This window comes from Corvus moneduloides, chromosome 22 (genome assembly GCF_009650955.1).
Source record: "Corvus moneduloides isolate bCorMon1 chromosome 22, bCorMon1.pri, whole genome shotgun sequence".
Classification (NCBI taxonomy): domain Eukaryota; kingdom Metazoa; phylum Chordata; class Aves; order Passeriformes; family Corvidae; genus Corvus; species Corvus moneduloides.
This window is the reverse complement of record NC_045497.1, coordinates 2,239,439-2,259,560: the sequence shown is the minus strand read 5'-3', so window position 1 is coordinate 2,259,560 and position 20,122 is coordinate 2,239,439. Positions and strand designations below refer to the sequence as shown.

Genomic DNA, 20,122 nt, shown 5'->3' with positions numbered 1-20,122 from the left:
ACACACAGTTAACCTCTTCTTGCCTCCCTTGGGCTCCAGATAAAGTAGATTGGAGTCAGGTTTAGGAGATTAGGATGAGAAAAAAATATTTTTAGAGCAGTTTTGATGGAATCCTTGTAAATTTCCCTAATAAGTATAGGTAAGTAATAATTTTTTTAATTCTGCTTTTTGCAGTATGTAACTACCTGCAAGATAAAGATTGGTGCTGTTCCATGTGAAATAATTATCCACACACAAACTGTGCTTATACTTTATTAAAAAATAGCCAGTAGTTAAAGGTTCCAGTCAATAAAATACCAAACTTTTAAATTACAATATTAAAGGCTTAATTGTAACAGTCCCCCTGGTATGAAATGGCACCTTGGTTACACTGAGGGAGGGGTGAGGTTACAGGGAGTAATTTTCATGTGTAACTGGGGTTAAAAAAAAAAAATTGAAGTTTTCTGAAGCCAGAGGAGCAGGAAGAGCCCCAGCCAGGGGACACCACTGCCACCAAAGCATCAGGGCTGGACCAGCTAAGAAATGATGGCAGCACAATCCACTTCTAGACTGGGGTACAGAGGATGGGTGTGCAAATTTCCTTCATGATCTTTGTGTATATCCAGGCAAAAAGCATTGAAAGGAGCAACATTCCCCACTCACATGCACGTGTGAACCCCTGTGCTTCCACAGCAGCAGGAAAAGAAGGGAGTGAAAGATGCTTTGTCCTGGCAGCAGGAGCAGCTGGGAATTTCCCAAGCTCTTTAAGCTGTGTCCCACCTGCACTGCTCCGAGCACTGTGTGACATCTTCCTGAACCTCCTCCATCCTGGGAAAGTGACCCATTACCTCCACCCTGACTGCAGGTCCTTGGTCAGGAGTTCCTGGTGTGACTTCACTCTGTGAGAGCTGCAGGGGGGGCACGGGGAGGGCTCAGGAGTCGATCCTTCCATAGGAAGAAAACACTGTGGGAAGAGAGGGAGCTCAGTCAGCACCACTGCAGAGGCTCAGTGCCCCTCATGGAACAGGAGAGCTTTGGGGTATTTCACATTAGCGGCTCTCCAGGTCCCTTTATTGTCTCTGTATTACACACTATGAAGACAGAGATCTGCTCACACAGGTGTGATTCTCTGGGCAGCAGCAAAAGGTTGCCAGCAGCCTTCTTCAGGGAAAAGCCTCATCTATTCCACCCAGCCCAGTTATTCTGAGGCTGCAGAACTGCTTGCTGTCATTGGGGATCTGCCTTTTCCTGTGACCATCCCTACGGATTTTCCTGGCTATTTCACTGCGACTGTGACAGGACAGGCTCCACCCTTGCCAGGGAATTTTTGGGGTACTTACTTCTCTCCCTCAGCCCCTGCCCGAAGCTGCGGTAGACGTGAACCAGAGCCCAGAACAGAACAGATTTTATTGTGACAGAAATGCAGGAGCCAGTGATGAAAGCAGCTTCCAGGGTGTAAGAATTGCCTTTGCCCCACTCCCTTATCACCTGCAGGAAAAGGGAGACATGAAACCATCACCACCTGCTGCCACAAAGCCTTGAAGCCACGACGTGCAACCAAGCACTGAATTTCTGAGAGGAGTCACGAGGTGGTCATTGGGGGAAAGAAAAAACAAAAACCCAACTGGTTGCTTTGAAACCATCTCAGTTGTCTGATTTTATGATGTACAGACACTGTGGGGTCCTGCTGTGCTCTGCCAGCTCAAACAGGCCTGGAATAATGGGAAGATCCATTTGATAAATGGGTCCTCGAGGCTGTGGGTGGCTGCAGCTCCCGGGCTTTAGTGGTGTCTGGGGGCTGTGGATGTGAGGTATGACAAACACTGGCCATTCTCAGCATTCCAGCCCTGCCCAGGATGAACAGCCTGGTTTCCCCTTGCCCTCCTCTCTCCTCACCTCCTTTCACACATCTTGTGGGAGGTGCCCACTGATAAAGGTTTTATCAGTGTTCCAGTGCCAAAAAACTGCCCCAAACTGGAGTTTGTTGGGCTTGCACTGCCTTGTTTTGGCTACAGCAGGATCAACAGCTGGGGGTGCTGCCTAAGAAATTCTTTAAAATGCAACAACTGAGCCCTGGTCAAATGCTCTGGCACCACTTGAGGCTTCTTGGGAAGAAGGGGACGAGTTGCATATCTTGAGCAAGATTCTGTTTCATCTTCCCCTCATCATTCTTTGCAGGGACTTCCAGAGCCTCTCCCTCTGATCAGTTCAAGAGCAAGTGGACATGGCCCCTGTCCTGAAAAGTTGATCCTGGAGAGGCAGGATGTGCTCTGTTCTCTTTAAATCCAGCAGGAGCTGCAGGGAAGGGGTGAGGCAGCACCTTTGAGGCCTGAGGAGGGCGAGGATGAGACCCCCAGCCTTGCTCCCCTTACCGTGTAGAGCAGGTAGATGAGATAAACCACCTCAGGTACATTCTGAATCAAAAAAATCCACACCAGAGGCTTCAGCTCTTTTAAAATCTGCAAAATAAGACGTAAAACAAGCTTTTTAAGTCATTGCTATATGCTCTATAAAAGCTGCATATTTTTCATAGCATTCCAAATGTTGGTTAAGCTTTGCTCTCCACCTGCCTTCTCCACCTGTGTTTTCAGCAGGAAATTCAGCCTCTGTTTTCCACTGAGCTGGGCCAGGAGTGATGATGTCCCTTCTCTCTGGGTACACTGAGATTTTCTCTAAGAGCTGAATGTTTTCACAGATAACAGACTGAAAGCTCCCTGTGACTTTTTCTCCACCTCTATTTTTTGCTACAGAGAAGTGCAGTCACTGAGGAGTCAAATGTGGGAGAAGCGAGAGGACTGAAGTGTCAGGAGAATTTAATTTCACAATTCACCCTGGGACTTGGGAAAGAAGAAAGGGACCTGAGCTGGGAGGGCAGGTCTGAGCAAAGGCAGGAAAAGCAGCTGAGTCACTGGGGGTGAGAGCAGTGACTGTGCCAATGTTAGGATTGGATTTGATGCATCTGACCAGGACCAGATTTCCCCCAAACCCAAAAGTGATGTGTTTTAAAAGCACAATTTTAGCAAGAAAAGCCATCAAAACACATAGGAAGTTGTATTTCAGCTGTCAGGAATTTGTGTGAATGACTAAAGCAAACACCCCAGGAGCCTAAAACAACATCCACCCCCAAAAACCCCTAAACTCCTTCCTGGTAATAAAAAACTCAGTTATCTGATGTACTTTGGCCCTGATTCTGCAATCATTCTTGGAACAGAGGCTCAAGATTTCAGAGGAGGTTCAGTCTGACATGAAAAACGACATTTTAAGTTCACAAATCTTTAAGTTAACCTGGAAACTGTTCCTGAGCTTTGAAGGAGATGCCCCAATAAAGGACCCCTCATTTTCTGGTGTGGTTTCCTAAGGATTCACTGTATCTGTATCACTGGAATAATCTGGGGGACTGCTCCCAGTTTCACCCAGCCTTGGCAGAGGTAGAAATACTGAAGACAGCGTGATCCTCCAGGTTTCATTAAAGTGCCCAAGGACTGAGACTAAAGCAATGTGAAACAATGACAATGTGACATTGTTTCACTCCGTGTGCTCAGCTCAGGCACAGATTTAGACAAAACCTGGCTTCAGCATTGTTGGCTCTGCTGTTCTCCATCCTGGCTCCCTTCCCTGAGCCTGTGGGAATCCCTCAGGGTGAGGATGTGCAGTGCCAGGGGTTGTGTGTCCCTGGTGTCTCTGTAGCTGGACACTCACTGCAATGATGCCCACGGTGACCTTCAGGCAGCCCCACACGACGCCCGTGGCTGAGATGATGTTGTGCAGCAGGGTGACCTCATGCAGGCTGATCAGGAGGATGCACAGGCACAGCTGGGGGAGGCAAAGCTTTGGTGAAATCATTGCTTGGAGACCATGCAGCCCCACCAAAAAATACCTGCCACAAACTCCCTGCCAACAGCAAGTTGGGCACGGGTCTAAAAGCTGAAATTATTCCTCATGGAATGGGAAGCAAGGACAGAGGTACTTAATAATCCATAATAGCAACAACACAGGACAGGGAGAGCAGATAAAGCTTCAGTAATGCAGCACTAAATAAGAATGAGGGGTGGTTACAGAAGTAACACATCTTGGGTTCACTTCCCCCGTCTGTAACTTCATTTTCTGTCTCACTGCCCTGTTGGTCAAGTTCCCCTCTCCCATCCCAGAATAATTTCCTCAGTGCAGGAGCCAGCTGGAAAGCAGAAGACTGGAGGCTGAGATGTGCAGGAATAACCTTGCTTATTTCAGGAGGCCATGGGTGGGTTGGAGCGCCTGGATGCAATTGGTTTTTTACGGATAAACTTCCCAAAAACAAGATTCAGTTCTCCTTTTGTGCAGGACAACAATAAAATACATTTTGATCCATTTTAATGGATTTTAGCTAAGCTGTGGCAAACACATGGAGATAGAACCATTATTAAGTTAATATTAATAAAGGTAAGAGAGACAATTGCTCTTGGAAGTCGATAGCTCAGCTAATCCAGGATATTATCAATAAGAGGGAAAAAGGGAATGTGGGGGCTCTGTACCTGTGCCTGCAGATCAAAAGTGAGCATGGAAAAGCAGAGGTTGAGCATGAAGTACTGGGCCTGGAGGCTCTCCAGGGCACCCCCCACCCGGAATGCCATCATGGACTGGCTCTGGATGAGGATGATGGCACAGATCACATCGAAGGAGCCCACCAGCAGGATCAGCACGAAACGGGCCTGCAGGGAAGAGAAACAGGGATGGGATTGGCCACAGCAGGGACAGGCTGGCACCTGGAACCCAGCTGGAAATACAGACAGGAGTAACAAAATCTTAATAGAAACTGATTCTGAGCTTCCTGGTGGAATAAACCAACCTTTCCCACTGGGGACAGTGGGTTATTCCGAATGCTGGACTTGTAAAATCCCAAGAAATCCAGTTTTGTGTCTGGGTTGTGCTGGCATTCGCACTCAATGTCTGCTGCCTTAAGGATGGCTCAAGTGGCAAAAGGTCCTTCAGAATTACATCAATATGAAAATACTTATAACTAGAAATGATTCTGGCTCAGGAAGCAGAGTTACAGTAATCCAAGTTACAGTTAGAGTAGTGAAAAAAATACTTAATAGTACTGCTCACATTTACACCAGGCTTTACTTTGAAGTCCCTGTTTAATATTTAAACTGATGACTTGGCTGTGCATTTCTTTGATGCCTGTTCCTTATTGGCCCCACCAACCCAGTTTGCTGCAGATAAAGTGGGTCTATTTAAACATCCAATTGATAAATAAACGGAATTGGCAAAGGCTGCTTTGCTCCATCTCCCTTGCCTGGCTGCCACCTCTCCTGTTGAAGAGTAATTTTTGGATGACTTCAGAGCAGGGAAACACCTTGTTGAGAAATACGTGATAAAAAGAAAGCACTTCCACGAAGCACAGCAAGTGGAAATTTAACTACAAATCTTAGGAAGGCCCAGAAAACAATCCTTTGATAAATTTTACTGCTATGAAATGCAAACAAGATAACCCAGAGTAGCATTATTGTATCTTCTTGCTTCCTTGCAGCTTCCCATAAATCTCATAAAAACACATTTATGAGCATTGAGGTAATGGCTGTGCCTATAGGTTGGGGGTTCCAGTTCTAGCCATAGGTTAGGTTTATGTGACTTTAGGCCAGACATTTAATAAAGGGAAATCTGAAGCAGAGTAGGTGAAGTGAAGGATATATTTTGAAGTAATCTTGTGTAATTTTGTGATATTTCTGTTATTTTTGGGTGCTGCCATAAGGAAATTCAGAGAACACCTAAGAGAAGATTTGCAGTTGTGGGTGTGCACATTTTGTTGTCCGGTAGGAATAATTCAGCCAGATCCTCTGTTATCAGCAACAATAATATATATATAATTTCTTTTATTTTTTTTATATATGTAAGATAAAATCTGTGTTACCACAGACACCTTGCCTTCCCAATGATGGATTTTCAAACCCAAGCTGTGGGGAAAGGTAAAGCTGATTAAAAGCAGGAGACTGACCAGGAGTTTTGGCTTCTGCTCAGCAGGGAGCACGGTGAAGTTGATGATGGAGCGGAGCATCACGAGCAGGATGGAGAGCACGAAGACAATGAGCTCCTGGCGGTTCTCCTGCAGGATGCCCCTGGTCACATAATACACACAGAACACTGGGGAGGAGAGGGAATGTCAGTGCCAGGCCAAACAGGGGCAAAACTTCCAAAGTGGAAGGATCAAAGTGTCCCTGAGGCTCCTCGGTCTTTGTTCTTAACAAAAACCTTCCCTAAACCAGATAATTAAAACGCTCCCCACTGTTTAGCACACACAAGAAATTAAATAGTGAGTTAAGATTTTTTTTTAATTACTTGTGAAGTAACACCATGAAAATGGCAGTGTATTATCCAAACTGGCAGCTGGGCTGGGTTATTCTATGAATACCACACTGAACATTATGTCCTATTGTTTCTCTGAATTCAATGAAAACAGCACCATTTTTAGTAAAGAACTGAAATCACATCATCTTCTCAGAGTAATTCAGGTGAGTAAAAAGCAGTTTATTACTCAGACACACCCCTCAACAGTGGTGTCTGTGTGCTCTGGCCACTGCACATGGTTTGTGTGTGGAACTGAACCTGGACTGGATTCAGTTTATTTAATTGTGGAAATTTTGAAACACCCCACCCTGCAAACTATAATCCAAAAAAGAGTCGGGTCAGGGAAGGTCTGAGTTCTATTTTTATAAAATACATCAGCCCCCAGTCAGCTGTTGCTATGAACTTTATGCCTTTTTGTCAAAATTTAAATAAGACAAAGGCTTTGTTCTTTCACAGGATGCTCCTGCAAACACTGGTTGATTCTTACACAGCCAAAATAATAACAAATCTCTTTTTCCAAAGCACTGATTCCTTTAACTCCACACATCAAATCATCCACATTTGCTGTGCTGGGACACGGGGACAGTGTTGTACAAATTCTCAAATTAAATAATAACTTCAGTCTCCCTAAACAGACCTTTAGTGAATGAACTTCCTTTTTCACTGCCCTTAACAGGGACTGAGGAAATGGGAAATGATTGGCAAATTACAAAGTGAATCATGTGATTTTCTGGCCAGGACCTCAGGAATGCCCGAAAGGCTTAAGATGGTATTTCCTTGTTTTGCAAATTCAGCTGCTAAATCTAAAGAAACCCGTACAAATTCGAAAATAAACTCTTTTTTGGTCATTTTGCAGAGATGGCATATGCACATGAAATTTCCTGAAATCCTCATGTTTATTATTTTCATGTTAATTTCTGTTTAACACAAATGGACCCAAGAAGTTTCTGCTGAAGCTCTACTTGGAACTACCCAAGGAAGGAAGCTTGGACTGTGGGCACCTGAATTCCCAGCATATTACGGCTCAGACATTAAAATAGGAACTGGTGAGGTTTTCTGGCATAGCTGAACATCCTGTAGCTCTTATACAAGAAACTTCAGCTGCTGCTTAATCACATTATTATTATTATTTTCATTATTTTCTCCATCCAAACCGTGTTTCTTACCAACTCCAACCAGCTGAATAAAGGAAATGGTGAAATCCTCCTCAGTCTGGCGGACCAGTGTCTCTATGGTCAGCCCTATGACACTCAGCAGGGACAAAATAGTGACACAGAAGTAGATCTTCACAGGGAATGAGAGCTCTGAGCATGGTTTTATCTGTAAAGGGAGAAAATTCTTAAACACATCATGCAGAACAAACTCGTTGCTGTTCCTAAACACACTGAGGCGAGTGGGGTAGATGAGACAGTGGAAAAAGAGAAACTCCACACTTGAATTGAAACTCCCAAACTGCTGAGGAAGGGAGAAGTCTAACTTTATTTCACAAATAATCTCAGCCTAGATTGTCCTGATTTATACCCACAGCCTTTGTGCCTCACAAGGCCATGAGATGAAGATTGCCAGTGCCCACATACACACCTGCCAGAGCACGGAAACAATGTTTTCCTAAACTTTTAGTTTTAGAAAATTGTAAAGACAGGGTCAGCGTTCTCATTTTTATTAAAATACTTCAGGTGAAGCAACATCCTTGCAGGAATTTAACACTCGGTTTGTTCAGCTGGAGGAGACTGAGGAGAGTCCTCAGGGGCTGCAGCTCCTCCTGAGGGGCAGCTCCGATCTGTCTGTGGCAGGGACGGGACCCAGGGAACGGCTGGGGCTGTGTCAGGGGAGGTTTAGGTTGGATATCAGGGAAAGGTTCTTCCCCCAGAGGGGGCTGGGACACTGAACCCAGGGAATGGGCACGGCCCCGGGGCTGCCGGAGCTGTCAGGGATGCCGAGGGTGGGATCGCTGCGGTGTCTGTGCAGGGCCAGGAGCTGGATCAATGATCCTATGGGTCCCTTCCAGCTCGACATTCCACGATGCTGTCAGGAGAGCTGCGTGCCGTGACAAGCCTCGGCGTGTGGACACCCGACCTCCCTGATCCACCTGACTCTGGACATGGATTTGAGCCATGTTTTTCCATTCCCCCCGGGCAGAGAAACGCGGAGGACACCGGTAACCTGCCCACAGCAGCAGAGATGTACTCACGGGGCCGCAGGGCGTGGGGATGAGCTGCCGGTGCCGCGGGGTGAGGTTGGGCAGGTTCGGCCCCGCCGGGGCCGCGGCGCCGCTGTGGGAGAGAGAGCGGGACCGTCAGGCGGCCGTACCACCCCCACAGCGGGGGGGGAGCCGCCGGCGACCCCCCATCCCCAGCACAGGCACCTCCAGGTAAGGCGCAGGGGGAGCGCGGGGAGGCGCCCCCGCGCCGCGCGTGGTGCGGCCCGCGCCGCCCGTACCTGCCGTCCATGGCGGCGGCCGCGCGTCGCGTCCCGCCCCGGCTGCCGGCCCTACATGGCTGCGGAGGGGTCCCGGCGGCGCTTCCGGGGCCGGCCGGCGCGTCACTTCCCCGGCACGGGCGGGAAGCCCTCCCTGGGATCCTCCCGGGCGGCGGGGCCGCCGCGCTCCCGCCCCTCCGCCCCGGGGGTCCCCTCGGCGCTGGGCATCCCGCCCGGCTCGATGGAGGGGCTGTCCGCAGCGAAGCGCCCGGCGGGGCTCTGCGCGGTTCTACCCGGCTGTGCGTGCCCTGTAACTCCCTTTTGCTCTGCTTGATTTCCTCGTGGTTTTGGTAAAATGGCCTCCCCGCTACCGCGGGGACAAAGGGGCGAGCCCGGCGCTCGGCTCCGCGGTGCCCGTCCAGCCGCCGGGGCCCGTCGGGGCGCTGCGTGGCCGGACCCTCCTCCCCGCCCGGCGCGGGGCTCTGGGCACGGCAGAGGATGGGCGGCCGCAGCCCGGTGTTACCGGAGCCGGTGTCATCGCAGCCCGGTGTTACCGCAGCCCGGTGTTACCGGAGCCGGTGTCATCGCAGCCCGGTGTTACCGGAGCCCGGTGTTACCACGGCCCGGCGTCACCGGAGCCCGGCGTTACCGGAGCCGTGTGAGCGCCGGGGCTGCGGCAGCAGCGAGCGGAGAGCGCCCAGGTGCCGGCCGGGATGCGCTGAGGGCTCCGGGGACGGAGGGAAGGAAGGAGGGGAGGGATGGGAGCGGCGGGCGCTGCCGCAGAGAAGGATCCCGAGGCGGGCCTGGGTAGGGGGATGGCGGTGCTGAAAAGCCCCTGGGCCCCAAGGCTGGGTCGGAAGGGCCGCGGTGCTCCCGCGGAGGGCTCCGAACCCCGCTCCGGCGAGAGGGATGCACCGGGAGCAGCGGGCACCGGGACACGGGCGGGAATGGGAATGGGAATGGCCTGCGGGGAGCCGGTTCGGAATGCGGAGGGAAGGCTCTGGCAGTGGGTGAGCAGAAACACATCTGGAGTGCCACAAAGTCCTAAGCTCTTTCAGCGTCTTCTCTGTATGGGATCTGTTAATAACTCTGCTGTTGTATTTGTAGTGTTTGTAACATCTTGGATGCTGTCGTTGCCATTAGTGAAGCAGTGTTAATACCCGCAGCTTGCTCAGGCTGCTGAGTTTTGCGCATCTGCTGCCTTGGGAGCAACGTTTGGGTGACCTTTTGTGTAACAGATGAAGGGTCATGGACGCAAACCTTTGTTTTTTCACTGTCAGATCAGCCTTAGCTTCCCAAACCCTTGCAACATACTTGAGCTTTAGTTTCTTTTTGTGTAAAGCCGACTCGGTAAAGTTCTTTTTGGATATTTTTTCCGCCTTAATACATCGTTACTGGTAGTGTAGCTAAGGGTTGGGAGAAGATACGAGGAGTGTAAGAGGCACTGCACGCTGCTGGTTCTTTTGAGCTGGAAGATTGAGTCTTTGTGTGTAATCCAAGAGAAACAACTGCCAACCACTGCCACGTTTTCATCTGTTGGTAAACATCAGCGGCTGGTTGGCCTTGAGGGAGGAAGACTGAATTAGTTCCAGATGGAGAACTCTTTCAGCCCATTTAGACTTTCCAGTTGATTTAAGCCAGCAGGTCAGTAATTTAGGGGAGTAGTTTTGTTCTTATTTGCTGTTCTGCTTCCTGCCATGTGTGGAATCAGAGATATCAAATCTGATATCGCAGCGCTGCTGAGGGTGGGGCTTTGGTTGTGCTTAATTGGTCTTGGTTTTAATTAAGTTGCATAAACAGAAAAGATATTTAGAAAGCTGTGTTAATTAACTATTTTGAACGTAGAGGGGTATTTTTTTAATGTCCTGGAAAAGGAGGAGGAGTCAAGAATCCATTTTTCTTAACAAATTCTCCTGGAGAATGCGTATCTTTTGTCAAAGTGTTGTGTTAATCTGGATCACCACAAGTTCGTGGTTTAATGTGATGGTGTCAGAGGGTCCCATACCTCAGTGTACTGCTGGCATGAATTCCTGGAAAAATGGGAAGTGATAAGGAGATGGGGATGGAAATCTTCAGCATATGGCTGTAATAACTAGAGAATGTGAGGAATGGAAAATTTCACTGTGAAGTAGCTGCTGTGTAGGATCCTGAGACTGACATGAGATATTTTAACTCCTTCGTACCTTGTGGTGATTTATTTGAGATGCCACATTGGATATTTAAAAAGCATTAAGAATAAAACCTTAAGAAAGGAAACTGTGAACTGTTCACAGAATCACGGCAGGTGCAGTAGCTCTTGTTACAACTCTTGTATTTCTCCTGCCATTGATTATGAGAGGAGTAAAGATCACAGGGTGGTTTTGTTGTTGTCTCTACTCTGCTGCTGTAACTTCCCACATTTTGTGTAATTTGTAAAAGAAAAAAGCTCTAGTTGCAAATCATTTAATGCCTTTTGCTGCCAAGTCTGTTTAAAAGGCTTTAAGAATTAGTTGCAAGTGCTAATATTGAATTGCAAGGTAGGACAAAATGAGGAAGGTTGCATTATTCACATGGAAATAAATAAATAACCCCACTGGAAAGCTCTTGGACACCTGGATACATTTACCAGGGCAACTGTGTTTGTGATTACTGGGAGTTACAGCCCTTGATTATTGATTACTGTCTTTGACTCGGATTGATAACAGGTTAATTAGTACAAAGGGCAGAGATTCCTGCTTGGATTTGCTGCGTTGGGAAGATTTTTCTGGGGAGTGGTTAAAGACAGAGATCAAAGACACTGTAGAATCTGGAAGAGGAGTTAGTTACAATTGGAAAGGCTGTGTTGAGGTGCTTCAGAGGAAAAAGGACATAAAACCACAAAGTCTGGTGTGTCTGTATGTGCTATTCCAGAATAAAAAAAACTCCCTAAGATAAGTTCTTGTTGCTTAATCTTGGCATCAGGACATTAGGGGGTCAAAATCCAGTATAAAAGATTACAGAAGTCTCTTTATCTTTCATAAAGTACAGGTGAAATGCGCTACCTTTGCTGCATTAGGGATGTAAAATGTCATATGTTTCTTTCTTCTTTCTCTTTTTTCCCTCTTAGGCAGAAAACATGAAACAGCCCACATGAGGAAGCATGTGGAGTTTGTATTCATGCAAGATGTTTTTTGGAGGACCAAGCCCAGTTTTCCAGGCCCCTGGGAGATGAAACATTAATCACATGACATTTTTGTTTCAACAAAAGCTGTGTCAGTGTTGCTTTGTGTGAAGGACAAATATTCATTTCTTCACCTCACCATGTCGGCTGTGACAAGTGCCCCGACACCGGAGGCCCCGAGTCCAACCCCGCTGAAGGAGAAGCCAAAGGGAAAATCCCTGTTCCAGCTGGGCTCACTCTTTGCTAACAGGAGTGAGAAGTTTGTGATTGCTCGTAGTGACAGCTTGCCAGAGGAGAATGTCCTGAAAATCACAATCACAGAGACCACGGTCATCGAGTCCGACCTGGGCATCTGGAATTCCCACGCTCTCATCTACCTCACTTTGTGGTTTTTCTTCAGCTTTTGCACTCTGTTCCTTAACAAATACATTCTGTCCTTGCTGGAGGGAGAGCCCAGCATGCTAGGTACCGTGCCTTTCCTTTCCACCTGAATTCCAGGGAGAGATTTATTTATTTTACTGGAACAGGCTCCCCAGGGAATGGGAGCCCCAAAAGCTGCCAGAACTCCAGCAGCGTTTGGATAATGCTGTCAGGCACAGGGTGGGATTGTTGGGGGTCTGTGCAGGGATAAGAGTTGGATTGGATGATCCCTGTGGGTCCCTTCCAGCTCAGGATATTCCATGATCCTATGATTTCGCAATACCAGACCATCCCATACAAAGCTGAGGGAGAGACTGCTTCAACTGAAGGGAAAAATGCCTGGTTGGAAGATGTGAGGAGGGATCTTGGGGCTGGGAATTTGGGACTTTGGCCTTCAAAGTGGTTTCTGACGCTCTTCTTTCCTCCACTCGCTGAAAGATGAAATTTTGCTTGCAGAGGAGCTTCAAGGAGGGGGGGGGGGGGGGGGAAGTCATTTTTTTGTTTTCTGTGTTGGAGGGTTTAAAAAACTGTCAAATTTTGAGTAAGTTGTTGATGCTCTCCAGAGCTGTGCAGTGCAAGAGTTGCCTTTGGTGATCTCCATTATCCAATGGCCACTTTAGTTATTTGTTCTTTTTTAAGGGGCAAACAAAGGGCAGTTTATCTGTGAACCAGGTTTATAAACATTTAGTTTATTGAGCTGCCTTGCTTAAATGTAGAAGTAAAGGGCTTTTGTGAGAACATATAAAATCCAGGCAGCGATCTCTTAACTGCATAGAAGTTTGTCTAAGAAATGTTCTCACATTGTTTGATTTGTTGTATTCCAGCATCTGATCTGGCTTTGTTTCCCCTCTCTGATCCTCTTTTAGGTGCTGTTCAAATGCTTTCAACCACCTTCATTGGCTGCATCAAAATGTTTGTCCCGTGCTGTCTGTACCAGCACAAAACCCGCATCTCCTACCCCCCTAACTTCATCATGATAATGCTCTTTGTTGGATTAATGAGGTAAATGGGGAAAGATTTCCTGCACTGTCTTTGCTAGTATTTGTGGTTTTCTAAACAAAAGCTGTATTTTCCTGGCTCTCTGCCTTTTCATTCTTGATGAGGTATTTGGAGTATTCACCTTTCTCCTCCAAGAAATATCCCAGGACGATCTTATTTTTATTTCCTGTTGCTCCTTTTCCCAGATGTCAATAATTTTTTGGCTGCCTTGCCTTCCCATCACATTTACCTCTTTTCAGAGCACACTTCCCTTTCCATTTCCTTTCTTCCTGCTCTCTTTTGAGGCTGATTTTTGTTTAGTGTGTTAGTATTTACCAGCCTTTTGCCTCAAAAGTGATCCAGGCTATTAACATTTATCTTTTGCAAAGTCAGTGTTTGCTGGGTGCTGGGATTGTATCAGTTTGTGGTTGAGGAGGGAATAAAAATGGTTTTGTTTCCTCTACCCTGCATAACTGATAACGAATAATCAAATAAGCCATGAATTAAATTAATGTCATGGTTTAAACTGGGGGAATTATGTAGCATATCTAATTTACACTAAAGATAGATAACTGCAGATAAAGTTTCCTCAGTGAATTACTGTTTCTCAGAAGATTTTCACTTTTCACTTAGCCTGTTGAAAACTTTGGCATAAAAAATGGTCACTTGAACCTTGGAGTGTGTTAAAAAGTAAACTTTGTTTTCTGGAAATCCACTCCACAGCCAGAGATGTTGCACAATTGCCCAAGGGTGCCTTTATTTGCTTTAAATAAATAAATGCTTAAGCCAAAGCTGAAAGGAATAGATCTGACCTTGCAGGTGCAGGAGAAATTACAGTGCAATTCTTTTTGTGCCGGGTGTCTACGAGTAGCTCTTAAAGCATTATTTTAATTTCTTCTGGTGCACTAATTAATTCCTTCATTTCTTAAAAACTAATTTCTTCTAATGTTCTTCTGCTTCAGATTTGCAACAGTGGTCCTGGGCCTGGTCAGCTTGAAGAATGTGGCAGTTTCATTTGCAGAAACTGTGAAAAGCTCTGCTCCTATTTTCACTGTCATCATGTCTCGGATGATATTGGGGGAATACACTGGTGAGTCCTGAAATGAGATTTAATTACTCTCTTTTATTTATTAGCCATGGTCAAAGAAAGTCCATCAAAATATAATGAATGCAGCTGGAAGGATCAGTCTGAACTTAATGAGTTTGTAGAATTAAAAAGGGTTTGGTGTAAGGGCATTGTTGTTATTTTTCTGTCAAGAAATATTCTTGTGGCTTGAAATGACTGAAGTTCAGCGTGGTCCTTCTTCTTTGCTGTTCAGAATTTAAAATTCTCTCAAAAACCAACGTGGGATACATTAAAAATGCAGCAATTAAACTGAGAGTGACCCTTTTCTTTTGCAGGGTTGCTGGTGAATCTCTCCCTGATCCCTGTGATGGGAGGGCTGGCTCTGTGCACAGCCACTGAAATCAGCTTCAACATCCTGGGCTTCTCAGCAGCTCTCTCCACCAACATCATGGACTGGTGAGGCACAGGGAGAGCTCTGGCTGTGGAAAAAAGCAATTTCTTTCATTGGTAGCTGAAAGAAAATTTTTAATGTAGTTAATTCTGTACAGTGCATTGAAATGGTGGTATTGAAAATGCATTTTTAACAAATTATTCATTTTCTCTCTCATATCTAAGAGCATTATTGAAATTAAATCATAAAACTTCATTAGGCCAAACTTCTTTCTATACTTGTAGAAAATATTTACCCACCTGAGGGAAACAGGATTGATTGATTTGTCCTAATTAAAATACAGCTAAATGATAATTTTGAAAACTTTTTAAAATTTTTTTTTCTAGTTTGCAAAACGTCTTTTCCAAAAAACTGCTCAGTGGAGATAAGTACAGATTTTCGTAAGTATTCAAAATATTTCAGGTTTGGTTATAGTGGGGCTGCATAAGAAAACAAAATATTTATCATTATATTACACCAGAAGGTGTAAGTCTGATCACCTTTATCATTTTATCAGGGAAAGAAAACTCCCCTGAGCTCCCACTGCAAGTTTCATAATCTGCTACAACTCTCAGCAAATCCCCCCAAAATAATAATTTCACAGAAATCAGTCCTTATTCTGCAATCAGGAACCATCCTTAGCATTGTTGGGGGGGCAGAAAGCAACTTTTTATCGATGAAACTGAAACCAAGAGTAAAGCCTTGTGCTAAAAAACACCTTTCACAATATATTTGCATTTTGCCATGAGATAAAAAGCTGCTTTTGGTCTTTTGTGCCTTTTAGCTTCAGTCCCTGAGAGCAAACCTCTATCTTTGCTTTGAAAAAGGAAGCTTTAAATCATTTTAATTTTTTTTTTTTCTCTCCTTTGTAGAGCCCCAGAGCTTCAGTTCTACACAAGTGCTGCTGCTGTGGTTATGCTTATTCCAGCTTGGATATTTTTCATGGTAATTTGAAATCATTATCATTAGTTTAGGGGTTTTTTTTAATTGTAAGCAGAATGTGCAGCAAAGGTTGATCTTAAATTTTACCTTTCATCCTTCCCATTTTTTAAAATCAGCCTCAAATACAACTCATCTTACATTTGCAAGAGATTGGGGGAGTAAAAAAGAGAAAACTGTAAAAGAAATCATTTAATATAGACATGAGTTAATCCAAAAAGCCTGAGTTTATCTCAAGATTTTTGAGTTCAAATCACAATTTTATCTCAGTGCATTTGAAGTTTGAGGTAAAGACTTGCAAACAAAATCTGGAATATTTGGTGACTTTTTGTTGATATTCATGTGGTGTACAGAAATATTAATTCTCTGAAAGCAAATTTTTTTGGAGAAAAAACGTCAGGATCTAAATGCCTTTAAATATTTTAGGTATTGTTGGGCTAAAATTTAAATGTAAAACTACATCTGCTTCTAACAGTTGGGTGGAAAATTACTTTTAGATTTTTCTCATGAACTAAACCCTTAAATTCCTTTTTTTTTTTTTTTTTTTTTTTTTTTTTTTTGCCATTTAGGATGTGCCTGTGATTGGGAAAAGTGGGAGGAGCTTCAGCTACAACCAGGATATTGTCTTTCTCCTCCTGATAGATGGAGTCCTGTTCCACCTGCAGAGTGTCACAGCCTATGCCTTGATGGGGAAAATTTCTCCTGTGACTTTCAGGTAAAATTGTCAGGAACACTGTTTTTTGTCAGGAAACACTATTTTACATTTTTTTTTGGTCAGGAACACTATTTTATATTTTTTTGTCAGCAACAATATTTTACATTTTTTTGGTCAGGAACACTATATTTTTTTTTGTAAGGAACACTATTTTTTTTTTGGTCAGCAACAATATTTTCTATCTTTTTGTCAGGAACATTATTTTATATTCTTTTTCAGGAACACTATTTTATATTCCTTTTCAGGAACACTACTTTATATTTTTTTGTCAGGAGCACCATTTTATAACTTTTTGGTCAAGAACACTATTTTGTATTTTTTTGTCAAGAACACTATTTTATATTCTTCTTTTCCTGCTCAGTATTTCTGCTTGGGAACCAGGCAGTAAAGGTAGTATGCAAAGAGATGAAAGAGGTAAATCACAGGATGGTTTGGGTTGGAAGTGGAATCTGTGTTGGTGTTGAAAAGCAAAGAAAACAAGGGACTGTGCAAAGAGATGAATGAGGGAAATCACAGGATGGTTGGGGTTGGAAATGAAATCTGAGGTGATGCTTTGGAAAAAAAAGGAAAACTGCAAAGAGAAGAATGAGGGAAATCAGGATGGTTGGGGTTGGAAGGGGAGTCTGAGGTGGAAAACTAAAGGTGTTGTGCAAAGAGAAGAATGAGGGAAATCAGGATGGTTGGGGTTGGAAATGAAATCTGAGGTGATGCTTAGAAAAAAAGGAAAACTAAAGGTGTTGTGCAAAGAGAAGAATGAGGGAAATCAGGATGGTTGGGGTTGGAAGGGGAATCTGAGGTGGAAAACTAAAGGTATTTGCAAAGAGATGAATGAGGGAAATCAGGATTGGGGAAGGGGAATCTGAGGTGGTGTTTAGGAGCAAGGCAGACATTAAAGCCTGGCTGTGGGACATGGCAGAGCTGCTGCCCCTGCTGCCCCTGCTGCCCCTGATGCCCCTGCTGTTGTTTGCAGCGTTGCCAGCACTGTCAAACACGCCCTGTCCATCTGGCTCAGCATCATCGTGTTTGGGAACAAGATCACCAGCCTGTCAGCTGTTGGCACTGTCCTGGTCACCGTGGGGGTCCTGCTCTACAACAAAGCCAAGCAGCACCAGCAGGAGACCCTGCACAGCCTGGCCATGGCCCCACAGCCCCCGCCAGGGCCCACCGAGGACACCGAGCCGCTGATCCCCAAGGATTTGGAACCCTATGATTAATGTGGTTTATCCTTCCAACCGAGTGTGGCTCCAAGGAAATCTGGATGTGTTGTTCCTTTGAGTTCCTCGCAGGTTGAGCCCAGGACTTGAAGCAGGAAGGACCTGGGAAGGATCCAGGAAAGCTTTGGGAAAGAGGACCTGGAATGTGGTAAACGTGGGCTTTGTTGTCTTTCCTTGACTGCAAATCGTGTACGAGCCTGTGTTGGTGAAAGAACTTCAGTGTCTTGTGGGAAAACAATTCCTGTCTCCCTCCCCATCCAAAAAATGTGAAAACGTGGCTCCACCACTGTATTCTGCTGGCAGAGGGATGGAATTGGTGCATCATGGAAATTCCTGGTTGTTGCTCTCCATTTCCTGCATTCTCCATCATTCCTGTGTGGTGTAGAGCTGGAAGAGGTCCAAGGAGGGGATTGTCCCACTCTGCTCGAGCCCTGAGGGCTTTTTGGGCCCCAAAACCTGCCAGAGCTCCAGGAGTATTTGGCCAACACAAGATGGGATTTTGGAACATCTGTGCAGGGCAGGAGTTGGACTGGATGATCCTCGTGGGTCCCCTCCCACTCAGGATATTCCATAATCCTAAAAGAGAGGCCCCCCCCTTCTCTCCCAGAAAACAACTTTATAGGTTTGGCTGAAGCAAACTATGGGAAATGAGCAGTGGTGAGCACCCACTGCTGACTGCAAATCTAAGATTTGTAGGGGTTTTCCTTCTAAAATTTAACGTGGAAATATCGCATTCCGATCGTGTATGTGACAAAACTGAGATGCAAATATTCACACACACATACCCTGTGTAAATGGAGTGCTGAGTTAAAAATACTTGTAGTTGCTTAGAGGTAAAAAAACACTGAAAATTGTGGTGACAAAGGAAGCAGGATCTCTGTATTTCTGTAAAGAAACCGTTTTGTTGTTTTAATTTCATTTTATTACGCGTTTCTGGTAGGAGGAAATAAATTTGTGGTGGTTTTTTGTATTATTTCTAAGAGTGCAACAAAAGGCTGCCTTTTAGAAACTCAGGGTTATGAGTCTGACCTGTGTGTAAAATATCTGTCTAATTTCTGATCGTGTGAAGAATCTCAGAGGTATCTGTGACAGATGGAAGGGAGGAATATTAACCATAAACTGAGGCAAATCTTTATTTCTGCAGCTCTTAAGTTTCCTTTTTTTAAAGGAAATTTGGTTTTGTGGTAGATCAAAGATTAAAAGTTCACTTTCCTCTTCAAAATTCTGAAGAACAGCCATTAGTTTTGGCAAAAAAAATTTAAGAAGCGCACATGTAGCTACAAAAAACATTCAAATGGACTTTTTGGGAACAAAGCTAAGTTAAAATGAGTGGATTTTAATAATTGCCACTCTTCTGGAAGGTTGTAGCATGGATATAGAGTGGTCTTTATGGTAAAAATAATGGCTAACAGGAAGTTACCAGTAGAATTCCTGTAAAATTTAGGCTCATGGTTACATTTCCACACCTGAGTGGCTGCCTGGGGCAGATTCCCCAAAGATCTGAGGGAGGGAAATGCCAATTTTTTTCATCCTTGTGTATGTGATCTGTCTGTGGTATTTTGTTTCTTTTGTACTCCTGTCACTTTTATAAAAGCTGTGGACTATGGCGTGGAGCTCTGTGGGTTTTTTTTTTTTGGTTTGTTCTCTGCCAAATACACTGAGATTTTTGAAAGTACAACTACCAAAAAAAAAGAAAAAAAAAAGAAAACAAAGTCTGGTTTGTGTCATATTTCTGCTTTAGGTGACAAACAGAAATCCCAGCTCTGCTCCCAAGTAAATCCCACCATCAGCTGCTTGAGGTTCATTTTAAAAACCCACTGGGTTTTGGCCTTTCTGTGACCAAAACACTGCCCTGGGAGGATTTGGGAATGGGATTTTAACACCAGGGGCAGCCCCTGCTCTGTGGCAGCACAACCATCCTCTTCTGCCGGGCTTTGTTCCAGTGTTGATCTCGTGTATTTTTCTTTGCCCTCTCTTTGGCCTTTGCTTTCCTTAAATTAAACAAAGCAACCTCTTGACTGTCCACTCATAAAACCTTTTTTATTCTCCACTCAGGCCGGTCCATCATCTCTGCTGCTGTGCAAACAAGGAGCTTTTGGCTCCTCGTTAAGAATTCACGAGGGTGTCACACCCCAGCTCTGCCTGTCGGGTGACAGCAGCAGTGCTGCCCACAAAATCGATTTCTGGGCAATATTTTAGAGTTTCTGCCACTGCATTTCCCCCAGGTACCCGTGAGGAGGATGAGCTCTGTGAGCTGGAGCCTTGCAGATTATTTATTTGACATTTTTCAGTACACTCAGAGCATGTGTTCCCTAAGTGTGAATTCCTGGTGAGCGGAGGTGCAGGTGCCACAGCACTCTAAATTGTCCTTATTGACATTATTGACTTCTAAATTGTCATTATTTCCCATTAGATGGCCCATTATATGACATTATTATGTCATTGTTATATGACATTATTATGTCATTATTATATGACATTATTATATCGTTGTATGGCA

At 44.9% G+C, this 20,122-nt stretch overlaps 2 protein-coding genes across 5 annotated transcripts; one reads left to right on the top strand and one right to left on the bottom strand.

Moving 5' to 3' along the window:
- Nucleotides 1–236: 236 nt before the first annotated feature.
- LOC116454681 lies at nt 237–8,836 on the bottom strand. The gene is made up of 9 exons (XM_032131563.1): nt 8,743–8,836; nt 8,495–8,576; nt 7,470–7,623; nt 5,954–6,099; nt 4,491–4,667; nt 3,679–3,792; nt 2,352–2,438; nt 1,320–1,467; nt 237–943 (listed from the first exon to the last, which is right to left on the bottom strand). Exons 1-9 carry the CDS (start codon nt 8,751–8,753, stop codon nt 912–914), a joined length of 951 nt encoding a protein of 316 aa, XP_031987454.1. The 5' UTR covers nt 8,754–8,836; the 3' UTR covers nt 237–911.
- Nucleotides 8,837–8,855: 19 nt separating this feature from the next.
- LOC116454680 (solute carrier family 35 member E2A-like) lies at nt 8,856–19,314 on the top strand. Of its 4 annotated transcripts, none has more exons than XM_032131557.1 (9): nt 8,856–9,020; nt 11,807–12,325; nt 13,147–13,282; nt 14,221–14,348; nt 14,660–14,780; nt 15,102–15,155; nt 15,627–15,699; nt 16,263–16,408; nt 17,379–19,314. In XM_032131557.1, exons 2-9 carry the CDS (start codon nt 12,001–12,003, stop codon nt 17,620–17,622), a joined length of 1,227 nt encoding a protein of 408 aa, XP_031987448.1. In that variant the 5' UTR covers nt 8,856–9,020; nt 11,807–12,000; the 3' UTR covers nt 17,623–19,314. The 4 variants fall into 4 exon arrangements, with proteins under 4 accessions (XP_031987448.1, XP_031987449.1, XP_031987450.1 ...); XM_032131558.1 differs by having other exon boundaries at nt 8,856–9,031; XM_032131559.1 differs by lacking the exon at nt 8,856–9,020 and adding an exon at nt 9,078–9,422.
- The last annotated feature ends 808 nt before the right edge of the window (nt 19,315–20,122 follow it).